The sequence below is a fragment of the Cinclus cinclus genome, chromosome 13 (genome assembly GCF_963662255.1).
Source record: "Cinclus cinclus chromosome 13, bCinCin1.1, whole genome shotgun sequence".
NCBI classification, from domain to species: domain Eukaryota; kingdom Metazoa; phylum Chordata; class Aves; order Passeriformes; family Cinclidae; genus Cinclus; species Cinclus cinclus.
This window is the reverse complement of record NC_085058.1, coordinates 4,128,912-4,153,001: the sequence shown is the minus strand read 5'-3', so window position 1 is coordinate 4,153,001 and position 24,090 is coordinate 4,128,912. Positions and strand designations below refer to the sequence as shown.

Genomic DNA, 24,090 nt, shown 5'->3' with positions numbered 1-24,090 from the left:
CATCCCTTCCCTTGGCATGTCTCATCTAACCCCTCTTCCTGTTCCCTACTTTAATGGGATGCTCAAACACAGCGACCCCCAAAGGGCTGTGGGATTTCAGGGGAGACCTGAAGATCCACATTGGCTCCATGTGTGCTCAGGTAGGGTAGAGAATGTGATCTCCAGGGAGAAAGAGCTGGGAAGCCACTGGGGAAAATGCAGAAAGCCCCTAGCAAGGCTGTGGATCCCAAAGTGGAGCTGCAGACCCCCCAGCAGGGCTACAAACCAGCATGGCCATGAACCTCATGACCCTCTGGGAAAAGCTGCTACTGCCACTAGATGGCAAGCTGAGCCCAGCATTCCTTCTCAGGCAACTGTGCCTGGCAGGAAAACCCAATCCTGGCAGAATAATGCACCGTAGCCCTGGGCCATTTTGCTTCAGCACCTCCAAGGGCATTCCTCTGCCCTGTATTTCCATCTGGAGAACCATCCATGGGACCATATCCTCCCATCATGGAACAAAGTCAACGGGCATTCAGAAAACATTGGAGTTTCAGCTTTTCCACACTGATTCAGAAGAACTGCCTGGCTCACACCCACGCCGAGGTCAAGGATCCTCAGCACCTCTTCTGGGAGGCAGAGCGGTCTTCCACAGCATCCCTCAGTAGTGTAGGGTCTCCTCCATGCCACGGATCACTCTGATTTCCACACGACTGGAGCAGAGTCTGTTGTGCCAGGCACATTTATCCAAGCAAGGTAAAAGTCGGTAACGCATTTGCAAGGGTTGATGAGTGCAGCAAGATATACGGCCCCGGGAGATGAATGGAGCCAAGGGAGCCCGGAGCAGCTGCGCCTGAAGTATGTTTATAAATCTCAGCCCACATCCCCCGTTGTGCTATGCCAGCAGCCAGCTGCAGGCTTCAGCATGGATAATACATGGAGCCAAGGCCCAACACGTGGGGCTCCTTCAGAAAGAGAAATTAAATGCAGACTTTCTCCTTTTCCTCCTGGAAAATGCTGCCAGCAGATCATGGGAAGACATGATGCCAGCACACGGCCACGAGCCACAGCCAGCTTATCCCAGTGAGCAAGAGATGCTGGACTGTCCCTTCAGAGGAAGGTGCTGGAGATCTGCCTTAACAAAGACATGGCCAGGATGTGATGATGGAGACAACCTGAGGGAGAAACCAACTGCTGTGAACCCACAGCCTCACACATGGAAAGTTCAGTGGGAACAGTGGGGTGCTGGTTCCAGGCATCCCAAAAAGGCACATGGAATGTGGTCTTCTGTCCTTCCTAATGCAGCAGTTTTTGGCAGGCAGGAGCCAGTACCCCTCTCCTTAAAACCCAAAGAAGCTCGTGGCTGCATCCTGTACCCCAACCCAGCCCCACCATTCCCAGGACACCTGTGGGGAGCTGCTGTGGGATCCTCCCAGGTGCTGCCCAAGGACCTGAGAAACAAGCAGCACTAACCCAGGCCCCATCCCACCCAGCCCTTCTGCTCTCCCCATCAGTACAATCCCTCTGAAGGCAGAGAAGACCTCATGAGCCACTGGAAGTTAATTGTATGGCAAACCACTGGAGTCTCTTGTGCATCCTGGGGCCAACGTGTGATATTAGAAAGAAGGTGCTGGCATTTTTCCTCCTGATCACCACAGTCACAACAGAGAGAGATGAAAGAGGAAGGGGCAAAATGAGCTGGCACTGTCTCTTTCCCTGTTGGAAAACCAGACCTCCAACACACACCAGCCTATATTTAACCCGCTGCAACCAATCATTCCAAATCCCCTCCTAATCCTCCAACAATAACCCAGGACAATTTAAACCCCAGGATAGATCCTAAGCAGCTTTATTCACCCACTGTGTCCCCCTCCCACAGCAGGATGATGAGCAGGCACAGGCATGACAAGGGCAGCAGTGAGGAAGTAAAGCTTTCGCATCTCCAAGAACGCAGAAGCCCTGGAACAGAAGGAATCCTGCTTGGGTAACTCCCATCCCACCTGGTTTCATGGAAAGGTGACATCTTTGAAGCTCTTAAGGAAATAGTACCACCCAATTCTGGGTGCAAACCACTCAGCATCCTGCTCTCTAATTGCTCACATCAGAGTTGTATCCTGGCTGGAAAAATTAAGGGCTGGTGATGGTGCTAAGTTGCCATTCAGGAAGGCAGCATATGAGAAAATCCTAGGATTACATAGGATGGAGGACAAGGCTGCTGTGGGCACCAGGAGCCATTGTAATGGGGCACATTTCCCCCCTTTTTAAAGATGAATCCCCCAAGCCCAACCAAGAACATCTCCATTAATTCCTTCTCCACCTGCATCACTTCCAGTATGCCCTGGCTTTGGGATGCTCCTTCTTCCATTAATTCCTTCCCCAGCTGCATCATCTGTGAAATTATCTTTGTCGTTTCTCCTCCAGCTGCATCACTGTTAGGATGCTCCAGCTTTTCCATAAGCCCTGCCCATGTGCAGAGATCCCACCAGACCTGTAGTGCCCAGGCTTTGTGACACAACACCCAAAGCTGTTCATGACCGTCATGCTCCTGACAGGAGACAGGGGACACCACGGGGCTGTCCAGCACAATTGTCATCTCACCCAGTGAGGAGAGATCCTTCACCAATTACCATCATGGGCAAAAGAGACTCACCCTGGGGAAATTAATTTAATGTATTGCAGATCAAATCAGAGTAGGGTAATGAGAAATAAAACCAAATCTTAAAACACATTCTCTTGGCTTCTTCCCAGGCTCAGTTTTACTCCTGATCTCTACATCTCTGCCCCCAAACAGCACAGGGGTATGGGGAATGGGGACTGCTTTTTCTCCCCTTCCTAAACACGTTATCCTAGAAACACTGCTCTCATCACTGATAGCTCGGCCTTAGCTGACCTTGTCCAACATGGGGGAAGTGTCTTGTGTCTTCTCACAGAGAAGTCCCCTCTATCAAACCTTGACAGGCAACATGAACACAGTTTCCCTGGCAGGGCCAGAGGGAGACAGGATCATCCCATCATACCATGCAAGGATGGATGCTCAGATGGTACATGATTGTCCCTGGCCACCCAACTGCTTTGCAGAGATTGCAGCACACAGAAAGATCATCACTGCCCCGGACTCCAGGAGAGATGACTTTGGTCTCTTCAGAGACCTGTTTGACAGAGTGCCATGGGATAGAGCGCTGGAGGGAAGTGGGACCCAAGGAAACTGGTTGATGTCCAAAGATCATCCCTGAATTCAGGAGCAATGTAACCCAAAAAAGAGAAGTAAGGTGGAAATGCCAGGAGACCTGATGGATTAAAAGGGAGCTCTTGGAGAAACTCAAACCCATGAAGGAAGCCTGCAGTTGGGGTAGCCCACAGCTGAGGGGCTCAATCACTTGTTTGCCTTGATCTTCACCAGCAAGTGCTCCAGCCACACCACCTGATATGGAGGAGGCAAAGACAGGGACTGGGAGAAAGACAAACCATCTGTAAGAGAAGTTCAAGGTGCCTAAGTCCATGAGACCTGATGAGATGCATTCATGGTTCCCATGGGAACTGGCACAAGAAGAGTCCAAACCACTATCCATCTTATTTGAGAAGTCTTTGCTTTTACCCACCCATCTTCTCCATTCTATCCCCATCTATTTCATTTCCCTCCCGATCCAAGCAAGGACACATCCACACTGGCAGGTGTGCCAACCCTGGGCAGGCTTGTGCTCCATCATACCCTCGCAAGAAGTTTGCCAAAGGACAATCCAAATGTCCGGAGTACAGAAATCTGAGCCATGGGTAACCTGCCACTAATGTCCCAGGAAGGAGCTGGAGGAAGGGATGTAGAGTGTGCTGAAGTTTTCCAGGTGCTGTCACAGCATGATCCTCATAGCTCAGAGGGTTTGTGTTTGTTTTGCTGCAATCAGCACTGGTGCGGCACCATGGGGAGGTGAGGTGACATGGTCCAAGCCAGGTGACATCAGCTTCACAGAGGGGAATGGAGGAGACCTGGCGGTTCCTGAGGCACCAAAGAGAGCAATACTTTCCTGGTGTGATCAGATCAGTTACTAGTGCCTGAGGATCAAAATTACACAACAGCACTAAGGGAGCTCCCAAGACAGCTGCCCCCTACTGAAACCATCTGGATAAAACACAACCCTGTGCAAGCCAGGCTCAGCAAAGGGACGGTGTCACAAGCATGAATAACAGTGTTCACTACCAGCTAGACCAGACCTTGGGCCAACGCCAGCCTGGAATGGTGGAGGAGAAGGTGGGCCAAAAGCCCAGAGCTACATGGTTGGTGGTGGGAGCCCTCTGGGATGCTTTTAATGGGGCTCACGGACTCATGGCAGATTTTCTAGTGGGAGATGAGGATGAAGTTGGTATAGGGCAGGAAGGACACCATCAGGTTCATTGGAGCTTCATGCTCCCATCTCAGATGGACTTGTCCTTCTTGTCCAACTCATCCTTCCAAGCATTTCCAGGTTTTGGTTTTAGAAGCTTTCCTCCATGATTTTGCAGCCCCACATTGAGAGGAGTAGGCTGGCTTCAAGGAGACCTTAGAGTCCTTTCCAGTGCTTAAAGGGGATCTAAAAGAAGGCTGAAGAGGGACTTTTTGCAAGACCAAGAAGTGACAGGCCAAAGAGTAATGGCTTTAGCTGGAAGAGAGGAGATTTAGAATGCATATTAGGAAAAAAGGTCCTTCCTGACAGGGTAGTGAGGCCCTGGCACAAGTTTCCCAGAGAAGCTCTGGCTGCCCCATCCCTAAAAGTGTTCAAGGCTAGGTTGGATGGGACTTGGAGCAACTTGGGCTAGTGGAAGGTGTCCCTGCCCATGGCAGGGAGGGTGGAATGAACTGGGTTTAAGGTCCCTTTCAAATCAAACCATTCCTTAGTTCTGTGATTCTAAACTTGATGCAAGCCAAGAGCTACTCCACTGCTCTGGGGTCCTTCCAAGCAGTCCAAAGAGGCTGCTACATCCCAAAGAGGAGGGGGAGAGATAGATCCCTCTGGAGATATTGAGCAAAGTATTCAGATGCCGGAGCACCTCATCTGGCTTTGCAGACACGCCTGTCATGTAGCTTTCTCCTCTGTATCCTTTGGGCAAGTGGAGATGCTTGCTGCATCCCTGAACATTTCACAAGCTCTAGCTTTCAACAGCCAGATCCAGCATCGCCCTTGACTCCATCTTTGACAATGGGAAGGCAGGGGAGAGACGCCTGGCAAAAAACAGGGATGGATCCCCCCTACCTTTTCACTCAAGGACAAGAGATGCTGTGTGACCAGAGCCAAGACACGCAGCAGACCCAAAGAGGCCACAGGTAGTATCAGGACTCGCCTTTGTGCAGGATTGGATGTGAAATCCTTGCTCTCAACAGTGGCAACCATCAGCAGCCGGCAGAAAAGGATCTCTGTGTGAGTTCACCGAATTACCGCAGACTAAAAATATCCGGGCTGTGGGAGATCACACGGCACCTCCAAGGCATGCTCCAAAATGGTGGCCACAGAAGTGAGGGGCAATATGGATAAACAGGCAGACAGGCATGGAGCTCATGGTGGGGTGAGGAGCAGGAGAAAAGGGCAACCGCTCCCATGGCAAGGCCTCTCAACCAGGAATTGGCAGGGAAGGATGTTCTTGTGCTCCCTGCCTCAGGGATGCTCAGTTCATCCATCCTGGCACAGCCATTGTGACCCACTCCTGATTTCCACCCCAAACCACCATACAAGGCCCAAGGTCTCATTAGTTTTGCTGCTGCCTGTGGGGCTCTCCAGCAGCCCTGGGATTTTCAGGGAACTCTGCAGTTCCAGGGCTTTTGGGTTGAGTGAAGTCACACCAGGACAGCAGGCTGATGGGGTTGGGGAGATGAGGGAGAGCCCCACAAGTGGAGGGTGCCGATGTTTCTCTGTGCTGCTGTGTGTCCCAAAACCCAGCCCAGCCGTACCTCAGTTTCCTCAGCTGAAGGTGGTGTATCCTGTAGAATGACCAGACTCTTGGCAACACTGATCACACAGTGCTGGGGAGGTGGTAGATCAGTGTAGACCTTTCACAGGTTTCTTTGGAGCAGATCCCCTGGCCATGGCAACTGCACAGCAGGGCTCCTCAACTCTACTGCTCTGTGTTTCTTCTCACAGATTTCACATGTGACATCCTTCTGCCTTGGAGCAGTAGAAAGAATACATGGCTCCCAGCTGCCTCAATCAAGGTGATTTTTTTTTTTCCCATGTGGGATGAACAATAAAGCAGAAGAGTGTGGAGGTCCCCATCCCAAGACAGACATCCCAATCTTCCCCAGCATGGTCCATCCACTGCTCTCTTCCCAAACACCTCAGGTACTGTTTCTCAAGATGCTTTTTTCCAAGCAGAACAACTTCAGTGCTCACATCGGCAACCACTGCAGCACTTGGTCCTGTGCCAACCATGGTTTCAAAAACAGTTTCCCAGTAGGAAGAGAGAAAAGGCAAACTGGGCCCACCCCCACTTTCCTAAAGCATTGGACAAGAAGAGAACCTCACTGGAAGCAGCTCATGGGAATGAAGGTTTCAGCTCAGCTTCCATCACAGATAACAGTCTCAGTGAGGAGTGGCTGGGATGAAGGCCAACAGCTTCATTCTCTGCACAGAACATCAATGGAAGAGTGGGAACAGATTTCCAAGAGGAGCACATGGATACCTGGCTGAGGTGACCCATCAACCAGCCTCCACCACCACTGCTCTTTCTCACCTCTGTGCTTCTGAACTGTTTCTGCTTCCAGACACAAACACAAGAAGGCAGAAACCAAGGCAGAAACCTCCAGCGTCCCACTGAGGCTAGAGGGAAGGCCAAGTTCCAGCGCTTGCCATGGGCCACTGAGCCACCTATTCATTCCCTGTGCTCCTTGGCAGAGCCCCAAGAGCAACAAAGGACCTGGGAAAGCAAACCAAGCTGTGCACAGATGAGATGAGCTCCAGTGGAAAAAAACAACTGGCTTGGTTTGGCAAGAGAGCCGAGAAGCTGATCTCCCACTGAGTCAATTCTGAGAGCTCCGTTGAGGCTTTTTAATCCAGCAGGAGATTTCTGCCACCTCCCAGGGTTTCAGCGTTTTTGTGACAGACCTGCAGGTTGCCAAGCAAAAATGAAGTCAACTCTGTTGAATTCCCGTGCCGGCTGGCACGGACTTTCCCCTGGCATCTCCAGAACAAGTCAGCTCTTGTCGAAGGGCAGAGAAATGGCAGCTTAGATTTTTGCCTGCTTTCTGGGCAAAGGGATAACGCAACACACGGGATTGACACAAGTATTGGCCCTTTACTCCCTTTGCTGGATGGATTATGGACTCTCACACGGCTCCTCTGTCCTGACCACCCAACTGGTGGCAGGAAAGCCCAGGACATGCCAAAGAATGACGCAGCAGGGACACGGGAAGAAAGGGACTGCCATAACTCCCCCGTGACGCTGTCAGAGAGCAAGAAGCTCTGAGACACTCACCGTCCTCCGTCTCCTGCCAGACGATGCCCTCCAGGTTCACGCTGGTTCCAGGCTCGCAGGGGCCCAGGCACTCGGGCTCGGTGGCCAGGGCCACATCGCAGGTGTTCACCCCCACCGAGCGGGTGCGCACCATGATCTGCTCACACGGCGACGAGATGTCGTTGTTGACGACCGGGACAAGGAGGTGCAAGGGCAGCACTGCGGGCGTAGAGACTGGAGATTCCATCTGTGGGGAAGAAGAGGTATGTGGTGACCGTCAGGAATACTGTTTGGAACACAGAAGGGAGAGCAAGTATCAACGTATTTACATTCCTGGAGAACCTCAAGCTCAGGACTGTTACCTTCAGTTCATGTCCCACACCCCATCAGAGGTGCTCTCCTGCCTCTCCTCCCATGTAACCCTGGGGAGCTCTGTAGTTACAGAGATCACACCCAGAAGTCCTTGTGCAGGAGCTATCTGTGCTCCTGCTTGAAAGAGCTCATGGCAAGTTCCTTACAGACAGCTTCTGTAATCATCCCTGGTGAGGATGCCTCTTGGCTATGGCTCAGATGTTAATACAGTCAGTGACTTTGGACCTGATGGCTCACTAGAAGAGCTTCTGCTCAACCAGCAGGACAGGACAAACGAGTAGCAGACTCCCTCTGGCACCTACAAAAACCAACATCCTTCTCCTTCCAGAACTAGCCTGTGACCACCTGCAGACACAAGCACTTGGATCATATCCTTCTTTATGCAAGTATCTGCTTCAGAGCCTGATCCAGTCATTGTGCTCTCTTTGCACATAGAAACCAGCTCCAACAGCCGGAGCTGGGCTTGGAAAGCCAACAAGCCAACATGCCAAGTGGAAACCTGGCCAAGCCACCCTGCTGCTGAGAAGCCAAGGTCCTTGGCCACTCTGCCACGCAAGCAGATTACAGCAGTGTCAGGAGAAGGATGGCTGATGGGCTCATTCTGTGGCTGGCCAAAACAAGGGCAGGGTAGAGACTTTCCCATCCTTTGGGGTTCATCAGCCAAGCCAGCCACAGGCAGCCACCCCTGCACCTTGGGCTGCAAGGACCTGCAGCAGCTCTGGGGCGAGTGGCTCCTCTTCAGCTTAGACCTCCTCTCTACCATCTTTGATCTTTAGACACTGGGCTACCTCAGAAGAAAAGCAGAGTGAGGAAACGCATCACATCAGCAGAAGTGCTGACCTGGTTTCCAGTTTCAAGCAGGCAAAGATTCCTCTAGAGCACCCAGTTCTACTCCCAGATCTCCTAAAACTCTGCTGAGGGAAAATAATAGACCTGGAGAGCTCAAGTTTGTGGTTACCAAGTGTGGACACGGGTACCAGCCCATGATCCCTTCCAGCCTTGATGCTGACTCCTATCCTGGTCCTGACCAGCTGCCGAATTTGCCTGCTCCCTCTCCTGCTCGCACATCTCCATCCTTCAAGAAAGGGAAGCAACTCCAGCAGAACCTTGCATGTCTAAACTAGCCTGCCCAACCCAATAGGGTGCCCACAACCACAGCAAGTGCCTGGAGCATCCCACCTCCTCACCAACTCCTGACCCAGAGATTCTCTTCTCATCCCTGGTGACACAAACCTTTAGGCAGAGGAGCAGAGAGAAGGATATCACATCCTGGCTCTCTGATAGGGCAAGTGGATTTGCTCTTCCAGGAAAACACAAAGCACTTTCTGTCTGTAGCCCTCTCCTTGTCCTGCATGCATCCATCCTCTCTCAAGACAGCTCATCAGAGCACACAGCCCACATGGCACTAAAGATGGCCTGGAGATCTTGAACAACAGTGGTTGAACCCCACAGTCCCCTCCCCAGCAGCACAGCTTGTTATCCACAACCATTTCCAATCTCCCACCAACAGAACCAGCTCTCCCCCAGGAACCCATCTCCAGACCACCCACCTCTAAGGCTGCCCTATGGCCAGTGGCCCAACTACACCCCATAGGATTCAAGAAGGGTGGTTTTGGGATAAAACCATCAGAAGGCTGCCAGAGGAGCTTCCAGAAAACTCCCACAGGAAAAACACCCCCCAAAACACAGCAACCTCATCAGCAGATTCAGGGCAAGATGCTCCAAGGAAGCATGAGGCCCCTCTGAAGGGGCTCCTCAATGCCACATTCTGCAAACCATAAGTCAGTCTCCAGCAAAGGAAGAGCCAGGGCGGTACCAGGCAGGGCCACCTGGCTGGGGTGGGCAGCAAGAACAGCCCAGGGAGTGGCAGGAATCACTCGCCCCCATTGCCTGGACAGCAGTGGCTGTGTGTGCACACTGGGGACCTGCTGAGACCATTCAGCTTCCTTCCACTCTGCAACAGAAACTGCAGGGCAGCACAGAAGCGTTTAATTACAGTTCCAGCTCTGCTAATTATCGCCCGGTCACATTCGTAATCTGCATTATGCCATGGTGCATAATAAGCAGCTCACTGAGATCTCTAATAAGCAAGGCAGCTTGATGGGATTTCATATCTCACCCTGCTCTGTAACAAACAGCCTCTTTCAGCAGCTGTGGGGAGACAAGGCAGCTCTCCTGCTCCCTTGCCCTAAGCTCCAGAGCAAAATAAAAAGGTTCAGGATGGTTCTTCAAGGGTGAGGGCAGGAGCAGAGGTTCCCCACTGGGACACGATCAAAACAAGCTGAAAGCCATGCTGGAGGAAAAGACATATGGATTAACCCTTAAAATTCATGTCCCCCCCTACCTATGTCTTATCTCCCATTGCCATGTTCTTTTCACCCTCCTGCTCTCTGAGCAAGGTCAAGACATGAAGGATGGCTGGGAGAGCCCTGCATATCATGGGGCAGCTCCTCTGGCTGATCTTCTCGGAGGGAGAGAGGGAGCCCAGGATGATGTTGGCCTGGGGGTGGTGGGCAGCACTTATGCCCCACAGCAGTGAGTTTCACGTCACCTCCAGGGCTGTGCTAGCCGAGCTCCCCACTCTAAAAACAAGCCTTGTACCTTCTGGCCACCCCATCATACCACTTCTGGGCCCTAAATCCCCCTTGCATAAATAAAGTTTATTTCTCTTTCCGTTCTGGGTAGGCTCTAAGATTAAATACTCTCTACACTCTCACTGCTGGAGCAACCTGGTGTGTCTGCAGCCACTCCTCTGGGAGTTATACGGGGTGAAGCTTCTGCATGTTAGTGCTGGCCATCCGTGTCTGCCTGCCACTGCCTCCCCTAATGAAAGCCCTTTGTGTTTCTGGTGGAGGCTTTCCCATCACGAGGAACGTGCTTTCACCAGCAAGGACAGAAGTGGAACGGAGCCAAGCCTGGGCGGCAGCAACCAGCACAGGCTCTGCTCAATAGGAAAAACACAAATCCACTGAGAGTCCGGGGTGATGCCAATGGTGCCATGGGATGCCAGGCTCTGGGGGATAATTAAAACCTATCCCTCATTATAGCCCCCCTGGGAAGGTGGGATGGGGTCCCACATGAAAGGAAGCATGGCAGTGGGTGCTGGCATGGGGAGATACACACAGAGCAGCTCCTGCCATCTTAGCAGCACTGGTTCCTTAGCATCAGCTGCCCTCAAGGGGACATCACAGCAGCAATTACTAATGAGAGAGTTAGAATAGGGCAAACCAGAAATAAAAACACCCCACCGATTTTAATGCGACTCCCTGGACCATCCAGACCACCCATTCATATTTATGAGAATTTTGCTATATCCGCAATAACCAAAGTCAGGCAAGAAAAATGCATTTTGGAGAGATAAAAGCCAAAAGCAACACCAAAACCCGAGAAGAGCAACCAGCAGAGATATCTGTGGTGCATCTCTGAGGGCAGAGAGGGTGTGAAGGTGTAGAGCATCCCCAGATCTGCACCCCATCTGTCAGTCAAGACTCAGGCCATCTTAGACACTATCTAAGCACCTGAGATGGTTCTAGGCCCAGTATATCCCCACATGAAGAAGCTATGCAGCACATGGATCATTTTTCTCACCTACAAGGTCCTTCCACTCCGACAGACACAGAGACAAGAAAAGCCAAGAAGGAGCCTTGTTACTGGTCACAATCTCATGACTGTGTGTGTCAGCAGACAGAACATGAACCAAAGGTGCTCCATCACAGGAGCACTGCTCGAGGATTGCAGTCAACGCGTCCCACGTCACTGACCAGTTCAGCTCAACCCTGGGGAGCTTTGATGCTTACTCCTGTCCTGGTCTGTTACTATATGCCCCACAGCTTTGCTTTTTCAGAATAGGAGCTGGGATCTTTGGCTTCTAGCTCCTTGGAGAGAGATCCCCAGGGAGCAGATCCATCCAGGTGACAAGCATCTTTGGTGGGCATCTCTAAACTCCAAAACCCCAGCACCACAGAGCTTCTTCCCCTCTGCTGACCTTGGCAGGAATTTCAGAGTCTTCTCCAACCTGACCCCCAAAGCCAGGTATGCAGAGCCTGAAGACAAAACTACTTGGTTGGGTCTGGTGCCCACCACGTCTACAATTCCATCTTAAATCCACCTGCAAGCAGAGCTCCCAGTCACATCCCCCAGCAACATCTGTTGTTATCCCAACACACTGGAGGTACTTAACCCAGGCCATGTGCAACAGGCTCCAAAAGATCCCCTCCCCAAACAGTGCAGCTGCCACTCAACACTGACTGTTTGCTGGATGGATTTCTCCAGCAAGAAAGCAGCCAACAAGAGCTACCAACAAACACCCAAATGCAGGGAAATAATGGTGGCACAAGCATCAGGTCCAAGGATGGAGCCAGGAGTGTGGTCTGGGGCACTGACCCCTATGCTGGTGCCCATTGCTCTTCCCTTTTGCTACAGCAGGAAGCTGAGGTCACTGACATCAAGATGTGAAAAAAGGATTCTGTTCTAGACAAAAAGTCTCCCTTCCCTGGATAAACACAAGCTCAAATAAACAAAGTCAGTTATTTCTACAGACCATAGGAACACTTGGGGAATAGCTGGCAAATCTGAGCCCACAGGGCAACAGGGCAGCTGCTCCAAGAAAAAAGGACTGACATTTGCAACAGCCCCCCCTTACCAAGAAGGGCTAAATGCCACAAGGAAGGATTAATGCTTCCATGTGCTTCCACGTGTGCACAATGGAGTGGGCTCAGCATCAAACTCCCTGAGTTCACTGCCCAGAGAAGACTAGCGAGAGTGGGACCTCCTGGCCAACACCACCTCCACCAAAGGGCCAGGCATTTCAGATGGGAAGTAAGGAGTTTTAAGGAGCAGAGGTCCCAATTTCCCAGGGCTCTTAGCATCCCCCTAAAAACAAGCCAAGAGAGGCCAATTCCCCACCACTCTCCTTCACAACTTGTTCCCAAGTGCTCCTCACCATCTGCTCCAATCTGTCAAACTTGGGATTCATGGCCCCCTTGGCTGTTGATGCCAAGGTGTAATGGGAATGTTCTACCTGCAAAAGGTGCCTCCGTGTCCTTTCTTGGCCATGCCAAGCACCTGTACTCCAGCTCTGAGAACCAGGATGGGGGCTTTGCCTCCATCCATGCATACACCTTCCCTGGCCAGTGAGACCCTGCAAAATGGCCAGAGCAGATGGTGGCCAAAAGGATGGCACAATGCAGCACAATGCTGGGGTTGGCAGCACATTCCCAGCTCAGACTCATTTTTATCTGGGCACTTTGGGGTGGACCTGGCTGAGGAACTCTGTTCTGGCCATAGATGAGTGGGCCACAGGAACCAAAGCCTGCATAAAGTTCACAGTCCCACCACCAGCACCACCAAAATTGGTCACAGTTAATGGGAATACCGGGGTGAGACATCCCACCCAGTGATACTGGAGGTAAAACCTCCCACCATGCCAGTGATGGGGGATTCAAATACCCGCTTATACAGACAGCCAGATCCTATCAACCTCAGCCACGCTGTTGGAGAAATGCAAACACAACCCAGCAGGACTTACAACGAGCTGCTTTCCCTCTGCAGAGGAGAGGGGAAAAAAAATCGCTGCTTGAACACAGCCAGTCTTATCTCAGTGCTTGCAGTGTTTTGAGATCAAGTGGAGGCAGACACCACAGAGGCATAGTCTTGCATATTACCGTGTCTTCAGTAAAGCCAGGAATAGTCTCCAAGGCAGACATGCTGGCACCAAGTCACCTGCTCCAACCATTTACAAGACTATCAGCTCTGCTCCTGGAAGGCAAAAAATGGTATCTCCAGCAGGAGAGAGGTAGTGAAGAGCAGTGATGAAAGGGGACAGGTGACATAAGTGAGAGACATGGAAAATAAATCCAAACTGGGACCTCTGTGCACTGGTCCCACTACATGTCACTGGGTTTCTGTTCAGCCATCATCAACCACTGATATGCCACAGATGGGCCATGGGTCTCCTCATTTATTGAATTAAAATGTGAAGCAGCTCACTTGGTGGGGAAAAAGGGAAAGATCCTATGTGGAAAAGCACTGGAGATGCATCTGTGTCATGGGAGAGCAGGGATGATTAGAAACATAGAACCTGACCAGGGATGGCTACAAGCATCCTTCACAATGACCAACGCAGCCTCCAGCCCCTTCAGCACTGCTGCTGTCATGGTCACCATCCTCACCTCTGGCAGCGCTGCCTGAGCAGGAAAGCTCTGGTGACAGCAAGTGACCTCCCACTGGGAACACAGGTCTCCCATTACACCGCACAAACTGCACCCGCCCTTCTGTCAACACAGCTATCGCAGCTACACGGTTCACTTCTCATACTGCTGCTTCCTGCATCTCCATCCTCCAGCATCCCCTGCACTGCTGACACCAGCCATGTCTCCTGCAAGTCAGGTTTCCATGTGGAAGAACCACAGTGAGGGAAAGTCTTGCTTTTGCTTATTTTCTTTCTACCAAAATAAGAAGGCAGCTGCATCCAAGGATCCGAGCAGTGCTCAACAGCTGCCATTAACAGTACTTGCTGACCAGCAAGTAGGAGAGCATAAAAGGTTTCACAAGCACCTCAGTGCATCTATCTCCTAGAAGGAGGATACAAATCCATGAGACCTTTCACAAACCACTGGCAGATCCAGCCACTGTTAACATATTGCAGAAGTTGGCATTTCTATTTCAACAGATCAAGAGATGAGGCTGAAAGAAGCTGAAAAAGCAGGCTCATGGAGACAGCAAGAACACAAAAGCTACCAACAAACTTTGGCCAGGATCAACAACCAAGGACTGCAAGCCAAAGCTGACACTTAGTGGGTCAGGGCTGAGCACAAGAAGCTGGCATAGCAGCTCAGCTCTCTGTCAGGGAATAGCATGGCTCCACCTGCCTGCCTCAACCTTTCCTTCAGTTTTTTCACCCATTTTTTCCACTACCTCAGTCTCACAAATCTAAACCCCTAAAACATGGACACTGCGGCTGCTAGGCCTCCAGCAGTTAATGCCAGGACACAGCCACGCCTGCACACACACCCACATACAAACCCACAACCCTACATGCAAACTCAGAGCATTAATAATTCAATCACTTGTAATTAATGCTTATCCAGGCACAAAGACCTTACCTTTGAAAAGCTGCAGTACATAAGAGTCAATCAGAGGGGAGACAGCTGGGGATTTACAAATCATTTCAGTACAATTTGACTCCTGTAAATGTACACCAAGCCTTGAAGTGAAAATGAGCTGGGATCAGACCTGTCTCATCTAGGATGGGTTCCTCTGCTTGCTCGGTGCACAGTCCAGGGACCAGCTTTGTCCACATTCATCCCAATATCCAGTGTCCACTTCCAGGTGAGAATGGACAAAGCCACTGCAACCACTCTGTCACTGTGGACCCATGGTAGACAACTCAACTATGTGCACAGATGTTGTTTTATTACACCACTAGGAAACCAACTTTTAAACTTGAAAAGTACAAGAGATGATGTGGTAAAAGGCCCTGGTGTTTTCAGAGCAGAGCTGAGAAAGAAGAGATGGAGTGTGGGGTAAAAGATGGGCTTTGCTTGGGAGTGTTTTGATCAACCAAGCTGTGAATGTGGTGTGAGGACAGCTGGACCTTCCACAACAGCCAAAGCTGTGGCATTGGGTTGTGCCTCCAAGGCCTCAAAAAGGGCCAAAAGCAAGCATCACACACATTCAGAGTCACTGTGCAAGAAACAGGGGGAATATGGAGTTACAGACGTAAATAAAACAGCCAAGCACCGTCCCAAGATGATCCTTTCAGTGATCTAGAAGGGATCATCTGCAAGATGCCATCTTAATATCCCAGAATGGTTTGGCTTGGAAGGGACCTTAAAGCTTATCTCATTCCATCCCCCTGCCATGGGCAGGGACTCCTTTCACTAGTCTATTCATGACAGAAGAGGACACAAGAGACAAACTGAAGGAAGTTCAGAGAAGAGACACAAAAATAACAAGACTGAGGGGATTGGTTTGGAAGAGGAGATTAGAAGAGCTAAATATGGATAGCTTGGTTCAGTGACAGCTATGTGGGGACACAGCCATAACCTGCAAATACATGGGAGATGAAAACATCAAAGAAGAAAGAGGAATTACGCAGAGGATGATGCAGAGGAGCAAGGAGGAAATGGGATGAATCAATGAGAGGAATGTTTAAGACAGACACTGGCCACAGCTTTCTGGCAGGAAATTTGTTCCTAAATACACCAGTATTTTCCAAGTGAGAAAATCCTTCATCCTTCCATTGCCCTGCTCCTTCCCTCTTTCTTTCCCACAACCCTCCAATAATATCATGTAACATATGTCACTCCCTACAGCCCCCCCTAAGTGCTGCTCACCCCAGATCCACCCTGTGCCAGGCTCTGAATTGCCAACAAGTAACATTCAAGGTTTTCCCATGACACAGCAGCAGTCCTCCTTTTAGAGAGCCAACATCCAGCAGCTTTGGAACTGTCCAAGTTCAGATTAGATTTGCCAGGTTTTACCTACATTTTGACAGTTATCTTTTCTTGATGCTCTTCCACATTGCAACCATAATAACAAGCATCTCTGATGAGAGAGCAGCTTCAACTCTATGGTCCACCTCTGAGGGAGGATGGTTTGTAAGGACAGTGCAGAAGGCAATCTCCTCCAATGAATTACAGCTGTACTGATTACTGAGGAATGAAAACAGCCTTGCCTGACCCATGAGGATGGGTGCCATAAAAGAGCAGGTTAGCTAGCTGTCAATTAGTTGGAGATGGAGTCTGCTGGCTGTGCTGTGAGGGAGAAGGGTCATGCAGTTGTACAAGGACAGACAAGGTGAAATGTCATGTGAGGGACATACAGGGTTAGGTGGCTGTGTAAGGGACAGGATGGAGTTAACAAGTCATGCAGAAGGGAGAAGGAAACTCGCAGAGAGGAGGGAAGGAGTCAGTGCTGTGTGGAACTGCCTGTGGGAACCTCACAGAGAGAAGACGTGAGGAGTTTTTAAGATAATAAGAGACAGACACCAGTGTCAGTCATGCCTCCACTGTCACACTTCCATGGCTGGACCAGGAGGCTCGTGGCCAAGCAAATAACAGAACAGTCCTTCTCTTATCTGATCAACAAACGGCAGTGGCAGAACTGAGAGTTTTCTAAGCAGTTCTGCACAAGAAACTGTCTGCTCATGGCTACAAACAGCATTTGGTCCTGAAGGTCCTGTGGATCATGGATGAGAAGCCAAGCCAGATGCTTATGCCTGTTAAAATTTGTCTGGGGAAGGGGCAGGAGAGAAGGAGACAACACTCAGTCCCTGCAAAGCAGGGTGCACCTTCTGAGGTACCCACACAGCTCCTGGAGGAGGTCTAGCATGGGGAAGCACCAGAGGACTACAGCTGCGACGCTTACTTTAGTGTCACCATGAGAAGCATCATGTCCAGACCAGGGGGTAGCTATGGACTGGGGGAAGAAAGAAGCAAATCGATTAATTGGATGCTTCTCCCAGAGACTTTCCACCACCTCCCACACACACCATGAATACCAGAGCATTTCTATGCATGGGTTGTGGCCAGGTATTGGCAGCTCCTGGAGAGGCTCGATTCCAGGATGAGACACAGGTATTTCAGATGCAACAAGCAGCAGAATCTAGGAGAAGTTTCAGACCTATTTATCCCTCAGGCAAAAGGAGATATCTTCCTTCCATCTACTTAGTATTAAAAACCTGCTTTGGTGTGATGTGCACATCCCAGCCCCCACAGGCTGCACATTTAGGAAAACGCCCACTTGGCTCTCATCTCCTCCATTTTGTAGATTTTGCTCCAGTTGCCAGGAGAGATCCTGGTGCTTTCCAGACACAAAGCCAGCTCTGTTCCATAGCCTGATGGGGAGGTTACAGGAGAAGAGAGAGCAAGAAATTAGCCCAGTCACACGATATGAGGATGCAGGTGAGGAAGACGCTGTCACCACATGTCTCATACCAGTGCCCACAGAGAGGGAACTGGTATCTGGAATGTGCCTCTATCTCCCAGCACACAAAATGGAAACCTCACGCTAACATGGGAATGACAAATGTGCTGTGCCCCATGACTGCATCAGACCCCACTCCCCAAACCCCAGTTTTACAGCAAATTCTTTCCATCGTGCTACTTTTTTAAACGGCACAAGTCAGTATTTATGTTCTGGATGATAAATTCTGGGCTCACCCCAGCCCTTCAAGCAACAGTTTGACCCATGTCCATCAGCTCCCATCAGGAACATGCAGGAATCAGTGCCTGCAGGACACAGCAAATTCCATAGGAAGTTTTTCAAGCCAATTACCAAGGTTTTATTAATTACTGGAATCAAGATGCTGCCTCACTATTCCTGAGCAGAACAGTGCCTGGGCACTGACCCCAAAGCAGCAAAACACATGCTCATGTGGCTATGAAATCTCTAGATGAGCTGTAAGAGAAGCAGGAGTGAGCTTTCCACATGAACCCACAGGCTCCCATCAACTAGTCTCACTCCGGACTTTAATTCCAGCCTTGGGGATGAAAAGCAGTTTTCCTGTCTTTGGCTCAAATGTCCCTCGGTGCCTCTGCTCTGATCACAGAATCACAGACCTGTGTGGATTGGAAGGGATATCAGAACTCATCTAGATCCAAGCCCTCGCTGCAGGCAGGGACATTTGCCAGGAGGAGGCAGAAGCAATGCTCCTGTGGGAGCCAATGCCTGGCTGCTGGACACAGCTGGGCTGTGATGCCTGAAGGTCTCACCTGGCAGATTTTGTGCTGACCACCAGCAGCCACCAGTGGTCGAACAGCAAGGCTGGGGAGGATGGATTGCTCCCTGCAGGGAAGCTAAGCAGCCAGGGAGAAGGGAAGCTGAGCTAGAGCCAAGCCAGATTGTAACTCATCACCTGCAGGCCACCTACAGCCAAGCAGTGCTAGAGCCACAGTGGGGCTTTCAGCACATCTCAGGGAGCAGAGGAAGCTTCGTGATTCGCATCACAGCACTGTGCCACCCGCAGCCACGATCCTCCCTGAGAGTACTCCATGTAAAAATGGAAAAATAGCTTCAAGTAGCTGCTTCATCAGCTCCTCCGGACCATGCCAAGGGGGAGAGCTTGTATCTGAAATCCAAATTAGCCTCCACCAAACAAGGATGGATGCTGTCACCACCCACGGCTGAAGCTTTCTGCTAGTCCCAATTAAGCTCCAGGAAGGTTTTTAGCCTCTAACCTCACATTTCGCAGGCTACATCCAGGGATACCCACGGGTCACCAAATTCCAGCTAATGAGAAATTGTTGCCCTTTGCCACAAAACAAAGCAAAGTGAGAGAGAAAACAGTCACCACTGAAAAAACACTGTCCAGTGCCAGCAGTCACTACGCCTCCTTCCATCCAGCAGCACCTTAGACAGCACGTAGACATGTAAAAATGAGATGCCAGGGGCTGGTGGGCACACAGATCAGGGAGTAGCAGGGCCAAGTTTATATTCAATCAACACTGGATTTTCAGCTGGCATCCCTAAAATAAGGCAAGGATACTGCTGGAGTTAGACCCACCATAAGCAAGCATAAATCTTGAAAATTTCATTTCTTGCCCTGCCAAAATTTCTTCAAGTTACCAGCCAGCTATCACAGAGAAATCCTAATGGCATGAGGAAGAATGGAATAATAATAAATAAGGGAGTTTTAGCCCCATGGATACCATGCTCGAGTTTTGGGGTTTGCTGGCCACCACAGACCTGAACCTGGTCACACATCATTAAAATTCAACCATTCCCCTGGGGGGCCAGAGGGACCACAGTGCTCTCAGCTCCAACACACAGCCCATGGAGGATAACATCAGTACTTGTTTGGAAAGACACAACTGAGTCATAAATCAGCGACTGGAAGGTTTTTATGCCCAGCAAGGGAAGCATAAATAGAGGGCAGGAATGGGGAGTACCAATGCTGCACCCCAGGCATCCCAGCTGGTCTGGGAAAGCAACTGTGAGCTCAGCAATGGATTAGCCTACATTGGTCATTAAGCACCCCCATGCCTGCAGGCAGAGGGTCATAGCTGCAGAGAGCTCTTCCAAGGCAAGAAAAATCACCAAGGTGCTCAACACTAAGCTCAACAACCTGCTGGCTCCATGTTTCCATCTCTTCCACCTCCCCTCCTGCCTTGGGCAGAGGTGGGAAAAGATCAGGGAGCTTCACGTCTCCTCTCCAGGGCTTTCCATGCCCAAAAGCTGGCTTAGAGGGACAATAAAAGAGTCATTTTGGCCAAGAAATGCTGAGAGTTTGCAGTGACATCCATGAAAAGGATGTCCTCAGCACAGAGGAAGCCACCACCACACAAGTCCACGTTTACAGGTTCTTTGAGAAGATGGCACCACAGTATTTCTTGACATTTAATTCTTAATGAGTGATATATCTAATTTTTATACTCCAGGGTCTTGGAGAATTAAAAGAAAAAAAAGAAAAAAACCAACAAAAAACTACAAAAATACAATCAAAGCAAGTAGGCAAAACAGGATACCAGAGTTCCTCCCAGGAATGCCACAGTGTCATAATTTAATTACCAGTGGGACAGTCTTCACAACCGAGTCTGCAAGTTCCAGGACCCCCCTGCGATGGTTGTGCAACAGCTTTTGATACCTCTACTCCAGCCTGAAGCAGCTAGAAAGCATTTCTGTCTGTAATAAACCCATCTGACCTTTAATCACACCGTCTGTCCTGAAAACACAGCAGCAGCATGTCCATACACATCCTCTACTCCTACTCATACCTGAGGAAAAAGAGCAACAGCTTTTTATTGATAATAATCCCACAAGATGCTGTTTGGACAGAGGGAGAAGGCTTCCATTGTGTCAACCAGCAACTCTGGGATGGCCAGGACATGCTAATGAGCTGCTGGTCTGCACGTTGGGGCCAGGAAAGCAGGCACTGGCCAGGGAGAACCAGGGCTTTGTGCAGCTCTACAACACCCGGGAGCAGGCAGGAAAGTGCGTATGAAGGCAAGAGATGGATGGATGGATGGATGGATGGATGGATGGATGGATGGATGGATGCTTGTGTAACCCATGTGCTCAGAGTGGTGTTGGCAGCAAAAGTCCTCCTTGCACACCCTTCCCATCATTTGGGATCTCTGCCAACATCTGACCTGATGTCAACCAAAGAGCTTCCCAAGGGCCTCCAAGAGGCTGCTGGTAAAGTAGAAAAGCACAGCTGATAAAGCAGATCTCAGAGATGCTTTGTGGCCATGGAGACTAAAAACCAAACACTGGTATTTGAAGGGCAATGTCGCAGAGAAGGAAGCTGATGGCTGCAGGGATGAAAGCCTGAGAAAAGCTGCATAGGCACTAGGAAAGGACCTGGGAGCAGGCTCAACAGGATTAAGAGTTGAAATTTGGCAAAAAGCCTGGAAATTACTCCCTTCAGGATGGAGGAACACCAAGGGACAGGATGAAGAAGGGGACCCAAAGAACATTCCTGGATACAGTAACAGTAGCTAGGCAAATAAGCATGGAAAAAGCCAAGGGGACACACCAAAAGCAATGGTCAGTGCTGGTGGAGAAGTACCAACATCCCAGAGGAGCAAGTGAAGAGACAGAGGTGGAACACAGCTCGAGTCATGCCGAGTACCCTGCCTTGGGCAGGGCTACCCAGTCAGAACAAGACGTGGGAGGCAGTTGGCAGAGGGAGAAAGTCTTTTTCCATCACATCAGTAACTTCTCACCCAGAACGGAGCAAGTGCCCTCTCTGCCCTCTGTGCCAGCAGCCTCCACAGCTGCCATCCTCAGAGATTTCTGAGCCAGGGGGTCCTGTTCTTTCAGCTGAGCATCTCCCATGGTCTGTGACTGTCCTCTTCCCTTGAAAGCCCAGAGACCATAATTCATCGCTCAGCTGGCTTTAGCTGCTGTGCAAATGACCCCCAGCCTGGCAAGACATCCTGCCCATCAGTTGTCACCTCAGCCTGGCAGCTATCACCATTACACATCAGCTGCAGGAAGCCAGTTGGTCTCCTGTCCAGCCTGTTTGCATCCTTGGGAGTGCTTGGAGTCATCGATCTACCTCCTCAGGCTGGGAGAGACAGCCCTGTGACAGGCCTGGCTTAGCCACTTCCCTTCTCAGGGGACCACTGCTATGGGCATGAGCCAGCCAACGTGGAGACCCACCCTGTTCTGAGCCAGCAGCTCCCACCTTCTCACACACAGGCAGAGGAGTATCTGAGAAGGGAAGCAAGCGCCACAGCTGCAGACACGTCTGGTTTGAATTGCATCAGCAAACCCTAAACAATTAATGGCAGGGAGGAAGAGGAGGAGGAACAAGGCACGGGGAGAAAGGGGGTTACAGCAAGCAAAGGGAACCATTTACTCCTTCCTTAAGCAGAGGGGCACTGTTTTACAGCTGCAGCTGCGGTGGCCTCACCAGCTGCATCCTACTCCTGGAGCACCTCTTGTTCTGTATCCGGATCACTACCATGCCTTGTTTTGTGCTTTAAATCCTAAAGTCCCTTAACCAGTTATCTCATCCCCAAACAGATCTCCAACCCTGCCATACCCGCAGACCCTTCCACATGCTTCCCAAGAGCCACAAGCCGGGCAAGTGCCCATGCCAAGGGCAAACAGGGACTGGAGACAGAGCCTCCCACCACCATCCTGAAGGTCTGGTCTGCAAGGACACTGTCACTCCTACCCAAAGCAGGGCCCAGTCCCCATCATTACCCCTGCTCATCCCAACTACCGCAGCAGGAGAGAGACACTCCCTGGGAAAAGTTATCCTGCAAAGTCTTCATAGCTTCATCCCAGAAATCACAGCTCCTCAAACACAACCTGGAAAAGGCGAGGTTCTGGGATGCCAGGAAAGCATTGCTGTCAAAAAGCAGTAAACCAAGTGCCAGGATCTGTGACCACCTTTGCTGCATATTTAACCACAGGAAGCAGAACTTCAGAAAAAACCTGAACACAAAAGCACCAAAAGCTGTAAAAAAAAAAAACCTTCCAGGAAGGGGAAATCGAGGAGATGCTGGCCCGATCCCTAGCTGAAAAACTCAGCTCCGAAAGGAAAGCAGACAAAAAAAGGAAAGCAGACAAAAAAGGAAAGCATAGGAAAAGTCTCCACCAATGATTTGCAGCAGTCTCACCTAACTCTGCACTTTGCAATGCAGAGACAACCCAGCCTGCTCCGGGATGGTAAAGCCAGGCAGAGGCAGCCTCCCCTCTCAGCTCTGCTCGCCTCTCCTTCCGCTGTTGGAATAATGCACTATGGCAATTTTTTGCTCTGTTTAGCGAGTACCAGGATTGCCAGCACTCAAAAGACTCGGCCTGGCTGTGCTCCCTCCGAGTATGCCCTGGGCACTTCACCCACAACAGAAAATAGCTTTCAGATCATTAACGAGCTTGTGTCCGGATTGGGGGTTCATTCCCTCTGCTACCTACAATCTCAAGCACCCCAAAACTCAGTACCAGTAATCCCAAGGGCTGGGGGGAGATCCAACAAAGCCCTTGGTCAGATCCCAAGTCCTCCTCCTGTTCATGAGTCAAACCCGAAAATACAAGGAGCTGGATTTGGTGAATTCAGGTGTGCTTAGAGAGGCATGAGACACTCCATGCTGGAAAACTGCTGGCTGGAGCAGGGTGCTGGCAGCAGCGACTCCTCTCTGAGGATAGCTCCAGGAATGGGCTGTTTGGCTCCCCCAAAGGGTGATTTCGCTACTTCTAGAAAAAGGCTCAGCAGCACAGACCCTGTTCCCAACATGTGGCTGCTCCCAGGACAGTTTGGGAATGAGCACAACAGAGCAGTAGAGACTTGGGTAAGTTTAACCCCCATGAAGTAGAAACCTGATGCACTCCATGACTGAGCACCAACAATCAACACCTAGAATACCCACCCTTTATCACCAATCCCAGGCTTTTAAAGACTCAGGCCATTATCAGTAGGATTGGGCAGGAGTCCTGGTGTCCATAAGGAGCTGTGCTCCCCAACACATGGAACACAGCAAGACAGCAGTTTATCCAAGTTATTTTCTCTGTCTGAGGAATGACATTAAAGGAGGGGAGGGGACTGGACAGAAGCCTGCCCTGCCTCCTTGCTCCACACAGATGCTGATCACATGCTCACCCAGTGGCAAGGAGCCATCCAGAACCCTGCTGAAGATATTGAATTTGCCAAGAAGCTGAAGAGAGTTGCAAGGCGCGGGCAGCAGCAGACAGTGATTTATGGAGCTGACGTGCCTTCCCAGGTCACACATCAATAGGAGCCTCACCTCCTCTGCGGGCTGGCAGCCAGGCTGATTATCTGTCCTATGCTGCAGGATGCAGTGCCAACAGCCACGCACAGATCACCCAGCTTGTTTGCAAAAATAATAATAATAAATAAAACCCTGTAGATCCAGG

General features: G+C 50.6%; 1 protein-coding gene across 2 annotated transcripts in view; it reads right to left on the bottom strand.

Annotated features, from left to right (window-relative positions):
* Positions 1 to 24,090, bottom strand: part of ZNF609 (zinc finger protein 609) — a 51,144-nt gene that overhangs the window by 7,631 nt on the left and 19,423 nt on the right. For both annotated transcript variants that reach the window (XM_062501762.1, XM_062501763.1), the window contains exon 2: positions 7,414 to 7,639. In XM_062501762.1, coding sequence (XP_062357746.1) covers positions 7,414 to 7,639 — 226 coding nt within the window. The remainder of the gene's footprint in view (positions 1 to 7,413; positions 7,640 to 24,090) is intronic.